This window comes from Trichoderma ghanense, assembly GCF_004382785.1.
Source record: "Trichoderma ghanense strain CCMA-1212 chromosome Unknown scaffold_8, whole genome shotgun sequence".
Taxonomy (NCBI): domain Eukaryota; kingdom Fungi; phylum Ascomycota; class Sordariomycetes; order Hypocreales; family Hypocreaceae; genus Trichoderma; species Trichoderma ghanense.
The window spans coordinates 1,207,402-1,224,022 of record NW_027395671.1 but is presented as its reverse complement, the minus strand read 5'-3'; the positions used below and the strand labels follow the sequence as shown (position 1 = coordinate 1,224,022).

General features: G+C 56.1%; 4 protein-coding genes across 4 annotated transcripts; all 4 read left to right on the top strand.

The window, feature by feature from the left end:
- Positions 1–48: 48 nt before the first annotated feature.
- Positions 49–2,166, top strand: CCMA1212_007023 (Serine/threonine-protein kinase gad8; the record flags this gene model as incomplete). Its single annotated transcript, XM_073704205.1, has 4 exons — positions 49–70; positions 171–299; positions 363–1,894; positions 1,963–2,166. 4 exons carry the CDS (start codon positions 49–51, stop codon positions 2,164–2,166), a joined length of 1,887 nt encoding a protein of 628 aa, XP_073557610.1.
- Positions 2,167–3,866: 1,700 nt separating this feature from the next.
- Positions 3,867–5,731, top strand: CCMA1212_007022 (uncharacterized protein; the record flags this gene model as incomplete). The annotated part of the gene is made up of 4 exons (XM_073704204.1): positions 3,867–4,366; positions 4,443–4,976; positions 5,039–5,145; positions 5,211–5,731. The coding sequence occupies 4 exons, from the start codon at positions 3,867–3,869 to the stop codon at positions 5,729–5,731; spliced, it is 1,662 nt and encodes a 553-aa protein (XP_073557611.1).
- A 5,922-nt stretch (positions 5,732–11,653) lies between these two features.
- CCMA1212_007021 (Mannitol-1-phosphate 5-dehydrogenase) lies at positions 11,654–12,920 on the top strand (the record flags this gene model as incomplete). Its single annotated transcript, XM_073704203.1, has 2 exons — positions 11,654–11,710; positions 11,779–12,920. Exons 1-2 carry the CDS (start codon positions 11,659–11,661, stop codon positions 12,918–12,920), a joined length of 1,194 nt encoding a protein of 397 aa, XP_073557612.1. The 5' UTR covers positions 11,654–11,658.
- A 2,136-nt stretch (positions 12,921–15,056) lies between these two features.
- CCMA1212_007020 (Uncharacterized protein) lies at positions 15,057–16,532 on the top strand (the record flags this gene model as incomplete). The annotated part of the gene is made up of 1 exon (XM_073704202.1): positions 15,057–16,532. One exon carries the CDS (start codon positions 15,057–15,059, stop codon positions 16,530–16,532), a length of 1,476 nt encoding a protein of 491 aa, XP_073557613.1.
- Positions 16,533–16,621: the final 89 nt, after the last annotated feature.

Here is a 16,621-nt window from a genome sequence, read left to right as displayed (position 1 = left end):
TCGTTCGCATCCGTATCCCGCTGAGCGGCCGAGCCGGGACCCGTCACCATGTCGTGGAAGCTGACCAAGAGTATGTCTCTCCTTTTCCCATTGTCCCCGACCTCCCGCCCGCCGACGACCGCATCTCCATCTCCCTTTGACTGGTAACGAGGCTGACTGGCATTGCGCAGAACTCAAAGATACGCATCTCGGCCCGCTGAGCGCGTTTTCCCGGTCGCCGTCGACTTCCACCATCACCGACAAAGATGAAAAGGGGACCAGCCCTGGCGCCACCACGCCGACCAACGAGAACGCCATCGGTGAGTTCCCCAGTCCCCAGCGCTGCAGATGCCTTTTCTAACTGCTCCTGTGCCTCCTGCCAGCTGCCTCGGAAGCCCTGTCGCAGGCGCCCGTCGTGAAGAAGCCCGGCATCCTGGTCGTCACCATCCACGAGGGCCAGGGTTTCTCCCTCCCCGAACAGCACCGCAGCGCCTTTGCCTCCAGCCACCAGAGCTCGCGCTCGTCGGGCGGCGCCTTGGCCGGCTCTGTGCGTCCAGACAACCAGCGCGTTGCCGGATCGTATAGCAACGGAGCGCGACCGCACTCGTCGGGCGGTGGATTCGGCTCGCTCCCTACGAACCATGGCCGCATCTCGGGCAAGTACATGCCCTATGCGCTGATCGACTTCGACAAGGTGCAGGTGTTTGTCAACTCCGTCGAAGGAAGCCCGGAGAACCCTCTGTGGGCAGGTGGAAACACCCAATACAAATTTGACGTTTCTAGAGTGACAGAGTTGGTCATCCACCTGTACATGCGGAACCCCGCGGCTCCTCCGGGGTCTGGGCGAAGCCAGGACATCTTCCTAGGCGTGGCCCGGATAAATCCCCGGTTCGAGGAGCGACAGCCTGCGTCTGATGACGCAAAGGCCAGCAAGAAGGACCGCGAAAAGGCAGCCGATGCCCAGCGTCAAAAGGGAGAGGGCCATTCCGGCGTCGAGTGGGTGGACGTCCAGTACGGTACGGGCAGGATCAAGGTTGGTGTTGAGTTTGTGGAGACGCGGGCTGGCAAGCTCAAGATTGAGGACTTTGAGCTGCTCAAGGTTGTCGGCAAGGGCAGCTTCGGCAAGGTGATGCAGGTGCGCAAGAAGGACACCAACCGGATCTACGCGCTCAAGACGATCCGAAAAGCGCACATCATTTCTCGGTCAGAAGTCGCCCACACGCTTGCCGAGCGATCTGTGCTGGCGCAGATCAACAATCCCTTTATCGTCCCGCTCAAGTTCAGCTTCCAGTCGCCCGAGAAGCTGTACTTTGTGCTTGCGTTTGTTAACGGGGGCGAGCTCTTCCACCACCTGCAGAAAGAACACCGCTTTGACGTCAACAGGTCAAGGTTTTACACGGCCGAGCTTCTCTGTGCCTTGGAGTGCTTGCATGGTTTTAGCGTCATCTACCGAGACCTGAAGCCGGAGAACATCCTGCTCGACTACCAGGGCCACATTGCCCTGTGCGACTTTGGCCTGTGCAAGCTGGACATGAAGGACGAAGACCGGACGAACACGTTCTGCGGCACGCCCGAGTACCTCGCGCCCGAGCTTCTGCTCGGCCAGGGGTACAACAAGACGGTCGACTGGTGGACGCTGGGTGTTTTGCTCTACGAGATGTTGACGGGCCTCCCGCCGTTCTACGACGAGAACACCAACGAGATGTACAGGAAAATTCTGTCCGAGCCGCTGCACTTCTCGGACGTTGTTCCTCCTGCTGCCAAGGACCTCTTGACCAAGCTGCTCAACCGGGATCCGAAGAAACGACTCGGGGCTAATGGCTCAGCCGAGATCAAGGCCCATCCGTTCTTCCACGACATTGACTGGCGCAAGCTCCTGCAGCGGAAATACGAGCCTACCTTCAAGCCCAGCGTGGTAAGCTTGAATCCGCCGAGGTGACTGAAGCATTGCTTTGCATGGCTTGCTAACTCTTTTTGCTTTAGGCGGATGCCATGGACACGGCCAACTTTGACCCTGAGTTCACTTCTGAGGCCCCCCAGGACTCGTATGTGGAGGGCCCAATGCTCTCGCAGACGATGCAGGACCAGTTCCAGGGCTTCAGCTACAACCGCCCGATTGCAGGGCTCGGAGACGCCGGCGGAAGCGTTAGAGATCCTTCGTTTGTGGGCAGTCTCCAGGACAACTGAGCATCTGGGCACGAATTATTCTTTTGTTTTCCGGCGGATACCAATTTGAGTTGAGACTAGATCTAGAACCAAGATTTGGAACGAAAACAGGGGCGTGGGAGGGTGGACGATGAGAGCAGAGAGAGCCTTTGGACGTGCGCGGTGGAGGCAGACAGACGCGGGACACGGACCAACATTGGCTTGAACAATTGCATGATGAACCATACGTCTATGGAGTTTAGCAGGAAATCATGTTTGGAGTTGTCTCCTTTTTTTTGCTCTATTCTTTTTTTCTTCTCTCCTTTGAGATTCATTCTCTTGCAGGGGTGGTGAAGCGCGGTTCAAGGTTGAGGAGGTTTGTCTGGCGAGATGTCAACGGCAAGACAAGGCAAGAACAGGCAGATGCGATGGATTGAGGAAGCCTGTTGCCAGAAGATGCTGCTTGATAGCCAAGCCGGTTCGAGTTGTTGAGAGACGTTGCACAAATGAAGCGTACAATGATGTCGTGTTGATTTCTTTGCTCATCGTGAGACGTTGAACAGACAGTTGCCCCAAGCTCTTGGTTATATGCCTTGATTCCTGGGGAGAGTAAATGCCGGCAGTTACTGTAGATGTGAGTCATTGAAGCCAATTTGGAGTTTTGTCCGAATCGGGTCACAGCAACGCGGCACGCCTCCAGCATCGGATCAGATTACCGATTCATGACCAAGTGCTCCATCATCAAATTCATTCATTCAAATGGATCAAATGTCATCAAGGTTCTGCATCTGCTGAGCTAAGCGGGTGGCAGCTTCTCCGCTCTGTGTCGCTTGCTTAAGTAAGCCGCCCAGCAGCGCGCAACTGGCCAGCCAAGTTCCAGCGGTTCGCCCAGTGAGGTCATGCCCTGAAGTTGCTGCCCCTCCTCCAGTGGGTTGGGCGAAGGAGGGGCTCTCCATAGAAACGTTGTCTAGCATCAGGCCAACTGATCCATAAGCTCCAGCTTCGACTCGATCCAATTTGCCTGTGAGCTCCAGCTTTTGCTGCTGCCTACATTAGCTATTGACCTTCCATCTTCTTCTCCTTTCCGTCAGTTCGTCGTGAGGCATTTCGATCTCGTCGGCTTTCCTACCATCTTGACAGCTTCTCTCTCTTCTTGCTCCAACTTCAACCATCTCCCTCGTCAGACATCCTCGGTAAGCTCTTCTGTCTCTTCTTCTGTCTCTGCTTCTCCTCCTCCTCCTCCACCCCGCATCACATCGTCACCAGATACACAGACACGCATGAGGGGAACAGCTTTCTCTCCTGCTTCTACGCCGCCCCCACCACCAGTTCCATCCATCAATCAGCCATGCATCAGCATCAGCGCCAGCTTCCGCGTTGCCCGGATTCTATGCATTGCCACTGCTCGGACTGGGGCCGTATAGCCTAACTACTTACGACCTCATCTCCATTCCTCGGGTTATTCCGCAGCAGCTTACGGGGTGTTTTTATATACTGCCCTTCCCTCTCTCCGCGCCAGCTGTTCCTGTTCCTGAGCTCTCCTCCTCATGATACCCTCGCCCAATTGAGCCAAGCCCTCGCCTTGCCTTGCCTTGCCAGAAGCAGACGTTCTACTACCCGTGGTGGCTGATTGTTGCTACGCCTTGTCCCAAGTCGCAACCACAGACGCCAATTAGGGAAACAGACCATTGACCTCTTCCTCGAATTTCATCAGATCTCCTACCGATAACAAGCATCCAACAATGGCCCCGACAAACACCCTCCCCGCTTGGTCGGAGCTCCAGGCTCACCGCGACGATATCGCCAAGAACTTTGTCCTCAAGGAAGCCTTCGCCTCCGACCCCGACCGCTTCAACAAGTTCTCCCGCACCTTCAAGCCCGGCGGCGTCTCGGCCGACATCCTCTTCGACTTCAGCAAGAACTTCCTCACCGATGAGACGCTCGACCTGCTGGTCAAGCTCGCCGACGAGGCCGGCGTCGAGCGCAAGCGCGATGCCATGTTCCGCGGCGACAAGATCAACTTCACCGAGAAGCGAGCCGTCTACCACACCGCCCTGCGAAACGTCAGCGGCTGGGAGATGAAGGTTGAGGGCCAGGACGTCATGAACGGCCCCAACGGCGTCAACAGCGTCCTGCAGCACATGAAGGAGTTCTCCGAGCAGGTCCGCAGCGGCGAGTGGGTTGGCTACACCGGCAAGAAGCTGACCAACATTGTCAACGTCGGCATTGGCGGCTCTGACCTGTGAGTTTTCCGAGCTTGGTGGACTTGGTTTCAAGAGAAGCTGTTTGCTAACCAGTCTCTCTCTTCTCCTTCGCAGCGGCCCTGTCATGGTCACCGAGGCTCTTAAGCACTACGGCGCTCCCGACATGACGCTGCACTTCGTCTCCAACATCGACGGCACCCACATGGCCGAGGCCCTCAAGGCCTCCGACCCCGAGACCACTCTCTTCCTCATCGCCTCCAAGACCTTCACCACTGCAGAGACCATCACCAACGCCAACACCGCCAAGGCATGGTTCGTCGAAAAGACGGGCGGCAAGGGAGACGTGGCCAAGCACTTTGTTGCCCTGTCCACCAACGAGGAGGAGGTCACCAAGTTCGGCATTGACAAGGCCAACATGTTTGGCTTCGAGAGCTGGGTCGGCGGCCGCTACTCCGTCTGGAGCGCCATCGGCCTGAGCGTCGCCCTCTACGTTGGCTACGACAACTTCTACAAGTTCCTGGCTGGTGGCCACGCCATGGACAAGCACTTCCGCGAGACGCCCCTGAGGGACAACATTCCCGTCATTGGAGGTCTGCTCGGCGTCTGGTACGCTGACTTTTTCCAGGCCCAGACTCGCCTGGTTGCTCCGTAAGTTGTGACTTTACCCCCGAGTTCGATGACATACAGGTATACTGAACGAGATCTGTTAGTTTCGACCAATACCTCCACCGATTCCCCGCCTATCTCCAGCAGCTGTCCATGGAGTCCAACGGCAAGGCCATCACCTCTGATGGTTCTGCCGCCAAGTACACCACTGGTACGTGTCTCATGTCCCTCGAGGCATTCTCACCCTTTACAGGGACTAACCATTGCACTCCTCAGGCTCCATCCTCTTCGGCGAGCCCTGCACCAACGCCCAGCACTCCTTCTTCCAGCTCGTCCACCAGGGCACCAAGCTAATCCCCTCCGACTTCATCCTGGCCGCCAAGTCGCACAACCCCATCCACGACAACCTGCACCAGAAGATGCTCGCCTCCAACTACTTCGCTCAGGCCGAGGCCCTCATGGTCGGCAAGACGGACGACCAGCTGCGCGCCGAGGGCACCCCCGAGGAGCTCATCCCCCACAAGCGCTTCCTGGGCAACCGCCCAACCACGTCCATCCTCGTCGGCGGCGTCATCGGCCCTGCCGAGCTGGGCGCCCTCATTGCCTACTACGAGCACCTGACCTTTGTTGAAGGCGCCGTCTGGGACATCAACAGCTTTGACCAGTGGGGCGTCGAGCTGGGCAAGGTCCTTGCCAAGAAGATTCTCAAGGAGATCGACGAGCCCGGCAACGGCGAGGGTCACGACGCTTCCACTGGCGGCCTCATTGGAGCTTTCAAGTCGTTTGCCAAGATTTGAATGCAGCTGACTTGTAGGAAAAGAATGCAAGAGGGTTAATGGAAAAAAAAAAAAAAAAAAGGAGGATTGAGGAAAAGCAAGCGATGAGTCTCTGAGGAGAATGATGTAAAAAAAAATGAAAAAGAAAATCAAGCAAATCAATATTAAATAAGCCAAGATCAGACTCAAGAAGTGACTGGAAAACATGGCCTTGGGAATGAACTCATTTTCTTTTTTCCATTAGAAGAATGTGACTACCTACATGAAGGGGTATGAGTCACTTACGAAAAGTCGATTCGCTCTGAGGTACAGCACCGGTTGACTGGGTAAGACCAGGTGTGTCTTGTCTTGAAATGTCGTCACATTGATCAACACAGAAGTGCGATATTGTCTCCCTCGTGCCTGAAGATTGTGATGTCTCTCATGGGACTGCACATATACATCGTATGACTTGTCTACAAACACACTCAGATGTCAGTAAAAAAAAACTGTTACCGCTGTAGACATGTATGCATCCGCGTCGAATACAGCAGGTATTTAGCTCAGCTTCAACCGGGGTGGGAGTAATAAGCCCCAGATGATGCACAGAATATGCCTCTCCGCAGCTGGGCGAATGGAGGGATTACATACAAGACGGAGGGAGCACTAGCATGTGGTTCTCTCAATTTAGCCCTACCACGTTTTCATCCTTCTCCACAGCAGCCCATTTTCCCTCAGATTATCTTCCGGGGCGCAGGACGCACATGCGCTCATGGGGAAGGTCATATGGGGAAGGGGAGACCGGGAGATGGAGAGATGAAGAAGAAGGCGATGCAATCGCCAACACGCGGAGGGTGGTATTTGCGGTGATGAGCGGTTATTATATCGACCAGCTGTAACTCGACAGGCCGGGAATAACACAGCTGCACATATGGATGGATGGATGGATGGATGGAGGGTCGAGAATGGGAATGCCATTTCATCAATCTGGCCTCTTTGCGGAACTGCAGTAAACGGGGATCCGTAAAGGAGGGCGTCTGGCAAAGAAGCTGGTTGGCTCCCAATGTTCCCATGCTTCCTATTCGAGCAGCCGACGAGGCTCGGTATGCAGCGCCGAGTGAGAGAATTGCGCGGGACAGGGCTTTGGCCAGCCGGGCTGAGGGAGGCAAGGAGGCTAATCATATCGCTGGCTGGAACGGCTGTGACATTTTTCGCCTGTCGAGAAAAGTGGTGCGCTTGACAAACGTGACGTGCCAGAGATCGATCGTAAAGACATTTGTCAGGGAATAGACGGCGTCGTTGCTGGCATCGATCATGAGCCGTCATCATCGTGGTTGATCATCTCGCCCTGCCTCGGATCGGCACTCCAAGAGCATTGACAAAAGACTCTCGGCCAACGTGACCCCCTGAGGGAGAAAAGAGGCAGCCAAAAGCAAACACATGCAGCCGCAAACTCTCAACGTGGTATTAGCGACGACCGAATGGGTGGCAAATAGGCGGGCGTACATAGGTTTGGGAACCCAACACATGGTCGATAATAACCGGCGCTGATATCGTGGGATTCTCTGGTGGATGACACTTTTGCCGTTATCTCGGGCAATCCTCGAGGGGTGAGCTACAGTATTGACACATCATATTAGCTTCCGTGGGTGCGGGATGCACAAGGCGACGAATATGGCCCAGCGATGAGGGGGAGGCATGTGTTCTGCTCCCCAAGCTTAGTAGAGGCGGGCTGATAGAAGTGAGCGAGTGTATCGTGACATGCCATGCCCTCTGTTCGTTTGCCATCGCCTTGGATCATCAGCATCGTTCGGGGAATCCGAGTCATGGCCAGCCTCCCCCCCGCCGCCTGTTGCCGTCTGCTGAACCGCCACCGTCCACGACGGTCCCAGCAAACGAACGGGCTCCCCTGCATCACGGCCTTTGCCTGGATAGGCACGATACCGAACCACGATAACAAGCGGCGCCTTCTGCGCCCTTTTGCCCGCCGCCTTGGATCCCCTGGCCTCATGCCGCCAAGAGGAAGCGAAACGGTGATCTCCATAATCGCGCACGGAGGCGGGACGGTGGTTGGTCGGTTTGTTACGGGCGGTGCGGTGGATCAGCCCCCTTCGGAGCCGGCGGAGGCGCTGCTTTGGGGAGTTCGGGAGAATAGCCGTGCGGTGATGAAAGGTCCCAAGCTGCCGCAGGGTAACGCTGGTGAGCATGCAAGTACCTGCTAACGCGATGCAGCGTCGCTGGCATGCCATTGGGTCCGCCGTCCCGGGGGCTCGCGAACGCGGCCGGAGGAAGCTGATGTGCATGAGCACGAACAGCGTTGATTCGACTCGACGCCTCGTCCACGAGCCGTAGCGTGTTGCGGTGAGCTCGTTGTCAGGGGGTTTCTTGCAACGTGGCTGCTGTTCTATCGAGATACGACGCATCAAAGGGAGTCGCAGCAGACAAATCTCACCATTCGCCCTATCTCACGACGGGCGTATCAGCTACCCGGGGCTGGGTCTACGAACGACGCTGACAAGAAGACATCTTGAAGCCAACCGGTCCGCCCCTGGCTACCTTCATACGCTGCTATCTGCTGGTGCCAACGGAAAAAGCGCGCAAAAACTCGTTCCATGTGTCGGCCCGTCTTCTGGCTGAGACTTGGCGCCGGGGCCCGACAACCGCCCGTGGCTGTGAGTGGTTGCAATGGCGGATAATCCATGCTGGGACGGCTTCAATGAGCCATCGTGGATAGGGCGTCTAGTCTCCTGGTGGCATCCATGGATTCTCTCTGCACTGTACGAAGTATATTGACATGAACCCGAAGCTAAGAACATGCTTCACACGTCCAGACGGCTTCGGTCGCCCTTGGGCAGGTAGCACAGCCGAGGCTCGATGGAGGGAGCCATTTGTCGATGGACATCCAGCCAGCTTGAAGTCGATATCGTGCGCCGGTCTGTCACGATTGCAATGTGTCTTGATGCCAATGGGCACCTGCACGTCTCATAACCTGTTTTCTCGTGACGAGTAATTCGTATTGAATAAAACTCGTCTGCTGGGGTGAGACATGTTTTGACGAGACGAAACGAAGGAAAACCGGTTGGAGTTGAAGTGCAACCCGACGTCAACTTACATGAGAGGACGAGTTGGAAACAAGAGCTGGCATGCACATCACGGTAGCTATTGCAAACGAATATCAACGTGTGTTCCGGCAACACGAAAGAAAGAAGCAGAGATCGGCATCAACATGCTTCCCCGCCGTCACGTATTGGTGCGAGAGGAGTTGGAGCGGAGACGGCGAGATTGCTGAGGGGGATTATTCCATGGAGAAGAGGGCATGAATATGCAGATGAGTCCCGAGTCGTACGAGAATATAGCTTCGGATGGATGTTTGCTGTAGTGCCGACGCAACCCTCCTCCTCCTTCTCTTCGGCGCAAAGATATTATACGGCATGTCGAAGCAAGGGAGGAGTATTGTAGTAGATGTAGTCTGTAAGCGTTTCCGGGGATAGGCTCGATTCTGGCTAAGCCGGAGAGGAGGACTGCCGTGGACGTTGAAAATAGCTTCGTTCGAGAAAGTCTATCTCAACCAGAGAATCTGTTTCTGCTGAAGGACATTAACTCTCAATTCGCACAGCTCATCGTGAAACACGGCTGTAGCTGTGAGGTTTGGCGGAGCAGCTTGAGGGGGTTCAAGGTGGAGGCATCCCCAAGATACGTCATTGTGCTTCAGACCCCTGTGAACGACGATCGTAGATACAACAAGACGCATGCCCGATGTCCATGACCTCTCCCTAGTATCCGAATCTGCGCGCAAAGGGGGAAATGGCGTGGTCAAGAGGGGGTCATGCAAAGGGAAGTGATAGGTTGAGGGCCGGGATGCTGGACTAAGAGGGTGTCGGGCATGGAAAAGCTCGGAAACACATGCCAAAAAAACTTTTGCTGAAATGTGGCGTCCGAACAAGCTTGACTCTGCATCCCTTTGCTGCTCCATCGTCAACAACGGTTCTCTCTCCTTCTCAATCTGTCACTCAAACGCAAGGAATTGAGCAAGAACAGGAGTCGGCAATTGTCGTCCATGGCCTCCGGCACAGACACGAGGCTGACACGGCAGGCTACATGATGTCGTCTGAGAGCGGGAATAAGCTGAGCGTGCCGAGGGCTGAGGGGTTGAGGGCCGAACCCTTTGGGTTGACGCAGGGTTCAACTGTAATCGCGTAGCGGCTGCATCGCATCGCACCGCGTCGTATCGTCAAGTTCTCGGCGCATCGTAATGGTGCGTGTTTCCGTGGTGTATCGCGTTGCATCGTGAGAGCAAAACCGGCCAAGCGCCCGTGATGTCACAGGCGTCGTCCAGTCGAGCACTAACCCGCTTCCCACAGCGGGGGGCCCTTCGGCGACCTTGGCTCCCCGTAAGGTGAACTGGAGACCCCAGGGCGCCACCAGCAACCACTGGAGAGCCGGCGCGGCGCTCAAGAGGGCTCTCAGCGGCAGCCGTGGTGCCCGTTGTCGTGAGCCGGATGACGTTAGTCTGGCGGTGGGCCCTGAGAAACGACGCAAGCCTGCATGGAATTCTTGGTTTCTGTTGGGCGTGCCACCGGGTCTGTTTTAGAGCGATGGGGCGCCCCTCCAATGTCCAAAAGCAAGACGCTGCTGCTGACGGATTTCGGTTCCAGGAAGGGGGAGGGCCAAGGCAAGGCGAGGCGAGGCAGGACGAGGCATAGGCAGGGAAAGGCAAGGCGAGACAGAGGCAGGGCGAGCCAGGGCGGGAAAGGAAAAAGGGTCTGACGGCATTCCTGGGAAGACGGGCTGGCTGGACGCCAGTCATGATGATGCAGCTGCAGGTTTGCTGATGTGGCACAGCGCGGCCGCCTCGTTGTTTTCACTCGTCGTTGAGATGAGGTGACGCACCTGGCACAGAGAAGAGATGAGACGAAGACATGAACCAGGCTGGAGACGAGATAGTCAGGCACCAGATGGCGAGGGGAGACGAGAAAGATCCATGCCATGGACGAGGCGAAGAATGAGGCAAAGAACGTCAGATGGGCTGCAGTGATCCAAAGTACAAAGTACCTTCACGGCCACGATAACGGCAACGACACGGCAGGTACGAAGCACGAAGCACGAAGCACGAACCAGCATCGTCCGTAAATGGAGGTGCGTTCCTGCCTCCAGACGGCGGTACCAGATAAGAGAACGCTGCAGCACACATAACGGAAGGTCACTCGACCCGCTCTTGCTCTGCGCCATGGCCTCTGGGAAGCCACGCCCCGAGATTGGCCAGCAGGCGGACTCATGCCACTGGACAGCTGTACCGGTACCTGATGCTTCTCACCTCATGTCCTGATGCGCTGTTTGAACTGATGGATGGTTCTCAGCCGTACGACGTCGCACGAGGCCTGGGCCATTCTGCCAATGACACGGCACTCAATGCAACAATGGCATCCGATGGCAGCGCCAGCAGCTGTGGCACCATTTGCGTACATGCAGCATCAAGGACTGCGAGAAGTACCTGTACCTGCGCTGTTGAATGGAACCCTCCCCCCTGTGGATCTGGCGGTACAAAGCTGCATGTATCCCCTAGACTCAGTCCACACCCCCCCTGCTGTGACGATGGTCGATCAGCTTCAAAGTCCCTCCATCCTCTTCGCCTGTTGGACCCGATTGAGGCGCCATCGTCATCGGGGACCCCCTACCTTACCTCTGGCCTGTCATACTGTTCTGACTGTGTGTCCTGCTACCACCTCGAGTAGCCTTTCGGTGGCTCTCCTGCTTCTCGTGGACTCTGTCGACTCATTCTCAAATTGTTATAAAGCTGGCCGGGCTCCCGCTCTTCCTACTTGGATCTTAGTCCCTCTCCATCATCAACCAGCTTTCACCAACAAAAACCGACCGTTTGTCTTCCTTTTCCCAACTCTTCTTTTCATACCTCAGATCCTCTGTTCTCTCCTCTCCTCTATTCCTCTACATCTACTTCACCTACAGCAATCATGGCCAACACGACAGGCAAGAAGGCAGTTCACTTTGGCGCCGGCAACATCGGTATGTCCCTTCCTATATTCATGCTACTTATCCATCTGTTGTCACCCAAGGCTAACAAGCTCCTCCAGGCCGTGGCTTTGTTGCTTGCTTCCTCCACAACTCGGGCTACGAAGTCGTCTTTGCCGACGTCAACGGAGACCTGATTGACACCATCAACGCTACCCCCTCCTACAAAGTCATCGAGGTTGGCTCCGAGGGCACCTCAGAAAATGTCATCACCAACTACCGGGCTATCAACTCCCGGACTCACGAGGAGGACCTCGTTGAGGAGATCCGCACCGCCGACATCGTCACCTGCTCCGTTGGCCCCAACATCCTCAAGTTCATCGCTCCCGTCATCGCCAAGGGCATCGACCGCCGCTCCGACGACGAGACGCCCCTGCACGTCATTGCCTGCGAGAACGCCATTGGCGCCACCGACACTCTGGCCAGCCACATCAAGGACGCCAAGAACACGGATGCTGCCCGTCTCGAGACGCTCCACCTGCGCGCTCGCTTCGCCAACTCGGCTATTGACCGGATCGTGCCTGCGCAGGACCCCAATGCCGGCCTCGACGTGAAGCTGGAGAAGTTCTTTGAGTGGGTTGTCGACAAGACCCCCTTTGAGGACATTGGCATCCCGCCCATCGAGGGCATCCAGTGGGTCGACAACCTGGAGCCCTTCATCGAGCGCAAGCTGTACACGGTCAACACCGGCCACGCCACGGCTGCCTACCACGGCTACTACCGCAGAAAGCGCACCGTCTACGACGCCCTCCAGGACAAGGAGATCATGGCCGAGGTCCGCGGCGCCCTGACCGAGACCAAGAACCTGCTCGTCGCCAAGCACGGCATCGACGAGGAGGCCCAGCTCGCCTACATGAACAAGATCATCAAGCGCATCGGCAACCCCCACTTGGAGGACGCCGTCGAGCGTGTCGGCCGCGCTCCCCTGAGGAAACTGTCGCGCAAGGAGCGTTTCATCGGCCCTGCCGCCGAGGCCGCCGAGAACGACATGCCCGTCAAGTACCTCCTCGACGCCATCGAGATGACGTTCCGCTTCCAGAACGTCGAGGGCGACGACGAGTCCAAGGAGCTCTCGACCATCATGTCCGAGAACAGCGCCGAGGACGTTGTCGCCAAGGTCTGCGGCATCAAGCCGACGGAGAAGATTTATCCCCGCCTGGTCGAGGTTGTCAAGCGTGTGCAGGCCGACAGCCAGGAGGAGTAACTTGCGATGGCATCTGTTCTTTCTTTCTACCTAGCTCGGCATCACTCACGGCGCTGAGTGGTGTGCCGGTGTACTCCCCATCTGGCTTTTGGCTTTTCTTCCCTTCTTTTTTCTACTACTTTTTATTCTTCAACTTGTGTTATGAATGCACGAATGAATGGCAAGGCGCTGGGTTCCGGATTATTAGAGCATCGTCTCTTTGTTTTCTTTTCTCTTTGTACTCTGCAAGGGCATTCCTGAACGGGGAAAATGGTGCTCGGGATATCTTCATGGGAAACTTCAGTCTATAGATTGATTGAATTGGTCGCATAACGAGCCAAGCTACCACATCAATAACAGCAGACTTGATCATTGCCTTCCCATCTACCATTCACATGTTCCATTTGTTGTAGCTCAAAATCGCCGGCAATGCAAAATGTGAGGTCACCGTGATCTCAAGCTAAACCTTCACAGCCAGCAATCAGGCAATGCAGCCACCCCCGTCCAGAACGGTTCGCTAGGAACATTTTCTCCAATCCATTCAAACCCATCTCACGTTACCGGCTGGGCAGCCACTAGAACAGCTCAGATTCTGACAGAACAGACACATGGAAGTCCCGCCAACACCCATCCGCTAAAGTATGCCATACCTCTGACAAGCCACACACCACCCGCACCCAACCAGTCATGCCGTTCCGTCCCACCACCCCTTTCTTCCTTCTGAAAATCTGAGGTATGTGTATGGCTGGATGGGTGCAACCCCTAAAACTGCCGGATTAGGAAGGGCACGATGCGTGGGCGGCTGATTGGTCCCTGACATTTTCGTCTCTAGTGCACTTTTGTTAAATGACTTGACATGTTGTCTCGAGATATGTCACAGCGGAGACGGTCAAGTAAGACAAGGCTGAGCCTTCAATAGTACTCTTGTGCTACTTTACCTGCCTGCATTTGTCTTCCCTGCCGTATAGCGAAGATGCCGGACTACGCCGACCACGAGCATGATGTGAGACAACAGAACAGCAGTGGCAATATGTACACACAGCTCATGCATGCCACTTCAGCATCTTGAACCCTTCCTGCAGTACTACAGTAGTCGGTAGCAGTACATATCTCGCAGCCCCCTGTTTCTGCGTCCTGCTCACGCACGGAAATTCCTCTCAGGTTTGTTAGGGAGATAGGAAAGACTTTTGTTCTTTATGCCCACTTGTTCTGGACCGAAATGAATGGCTTAGCAGGAGCATGATGGATGTCTTATCAGTGTCTTGCGGATGGTAATTGGCTCTACCTTATAAAGGCGGTGAGTGATCCTGACGTGTTCTTCAGATATACAAGTCAACACAAATTGTGTAATCCGAGCACGCAGAAGCTCGAACAGAAAAACGATATCCGACGCCACTGCATGCCACGTAGAGGCTTGTCAAGAAGATTTTACGGAACAGCATAATATTACTACCTAGGAAGTCATAGCATAAGTAAAGTGTTGGCAGAAGGAGCATGCAAGGGACAGCAGCATCTTGTTAATCAGACCATAAATCCGAGTCTAGATTCAGCAATTGGCCCAGCCTCAAATGCAGGAGAACGTCTACGAATGTCTGCGCTCGATTCTGTATGGCTGTATGGCAGAGGAACATGGCACAGAACATCATGTGGTGGCCCTACGTGACCGGACGAAATGCCACGAGTGCTCCAATGGGGAAATGTCTGAGACCGTTTCCGAGTCTTGACGGCTTCGGGATGCATCTCCCGGTACGTGTAGGAACGGAGAAATGTTTCAGACGGAAACAAATCACCACATCCCGCACACTTACTTTACCCTATATCGTCGTCTCGTGATCCGATTTGAGGGGTCGAGGAATGTTGGAGGCCAACCGAGAGGCTCTTGGTTCGCTCGAGTAAGCCCCCTTTTACCTGCCGTGATGAGCTGCATAAGAGTAGGTAAGTTGGCAGCGTCAGTTTCGTAGGGTGGCCCTGCATGCAAGCGGCGGCAGCAGCAGCAGCATCATCGCCGCCTGTACTAGCAGCCTCACTCTTTTCTTGAGTATTGGCCAGACCTGCATACTCGTACGAGTGCCTGTTGGCGTTGCACTTTGCTCCTCCCTGCAGAGTACCTACCTAGCCACTCCTTGTAGTAATATTGCTGGTCGTACTTGTACCACCATGCTATTAGAGATACTGCTCCTCTCCGGCCTTTACGGCCGTGTGCCGTTCGCTGCAGCTTCCATCACGGTCCCTGTCGATTCGGACGTCGACCCACTCCCGCTGTCAACCGCCGGCATCGTGACTTCGGCGTCGGAGCTGCTCCGGCAGAGCTGTCCGGAGGAGTTTCCCCCACGCACGCCGTACTCACCAGAGCTGCTCATGTCATCCTTTGCCGACTTCGGCTCTGATGACGGCGATGCGTTCGCCAATGGCACGATCTTTGAGTCGTCGGACAGTCTCGTCAGAGGCGCCATCGAAGCATGGGGCCAGCACCAGAGCTTGATCCTCCGGCCTGACGAGGTATGGTTCGAGATCCTGGCGCAGCTCAACTTCTACATGACTGCGCATGCCGAAGACGTACGGCATCTCTTCGTCGACCACGAGGGCAAAGAAGAGATCCAGGTGTGGCGCCTGTCGTGGCGTGACGTGATCGCGGCGTTTGGCGGCGAGATCCAGAAGAGGGTCAAGACCGAATGGCTGCTCGACTGGATCATGCCAGGCTTCACCACGAGCGACGACAACGACGGCCTCACAGCCACCGTGCTGATGATGGGCCTCATGCAGCACTACTTTGAGTTCAGCGGCGGCATCATCTGCGGCCTTCCCGAGGTGACGCTGCTGGGCGAGAGGGACGACTGGGTGAAGCTGCTCCAGAAGCTGGACAGGCTCAAGGAGTGGGGAGAGGAGCCGGCAGACTACGCTGAGCGGCTGCGCCCGATCCTCACGCGCTTCGTCGGCACATGGGACGAACCAGACAGCGACGAGACCAAAGACTTCTGGAAGAACATTGTGCGCTCGCAGCGGCTGGTGTCGTGTGGCGCAGGGCCCGCCGACTACAGCATCTCGGGGTGGATCACCGGGTTCCTGCACTGGACTGTCGAGGGCGACCTGCGGATCTCGCGCGAGGCTGAAAAGGAGTTTGTGCCCTCGGACCGCGACGTGGTGCTGGACGGCGTGCCGTACTTTTCAACACCGCTCGACGACGTGCCCGTGGGCTACGCGAAGGCGCCGCTCAAGATGCTGGACTACCCTCGTCAGGGGAGCGACTCCATGGCGTATCTGCTGGCGGGCAACGTCGGGGTGAGGAGACTGGCGGTGGCCGCAAGCGACACGCCGGGGCTCGAGCAGTGGAAAGTGACGGCGCAGCCGATGAGTGCCTGGTTCCTGTTCGGACCGGTGAATGCGAGCTTCGAGACAGGGCCATGGTACGGCAACGGGGGGGAGCTGGCGAGGGCGGCGGCGGGGCTGGGAATGTGCGAGACGAGCACGGGCACGGGTGAGGATGGCTTGGGAGATGGCGGGCTGATTGGCGATGTTGGCGATGCGGATGGCGACATTTGGGGAGACTTGCCGGTGTTTGATGGCGGCGACGATGGCATTGTGTTTGACGATGATGATCTGATACCTTACATGTATGGAGGAGGAAAAAGATGAGGTGATGAGCGACGCCTGAGGCAACCGGGAGATGGGAAGTAGCTGTTACCTTGGATGCCGGTAGCCCGAGGTCGAGATCTGACACCGCC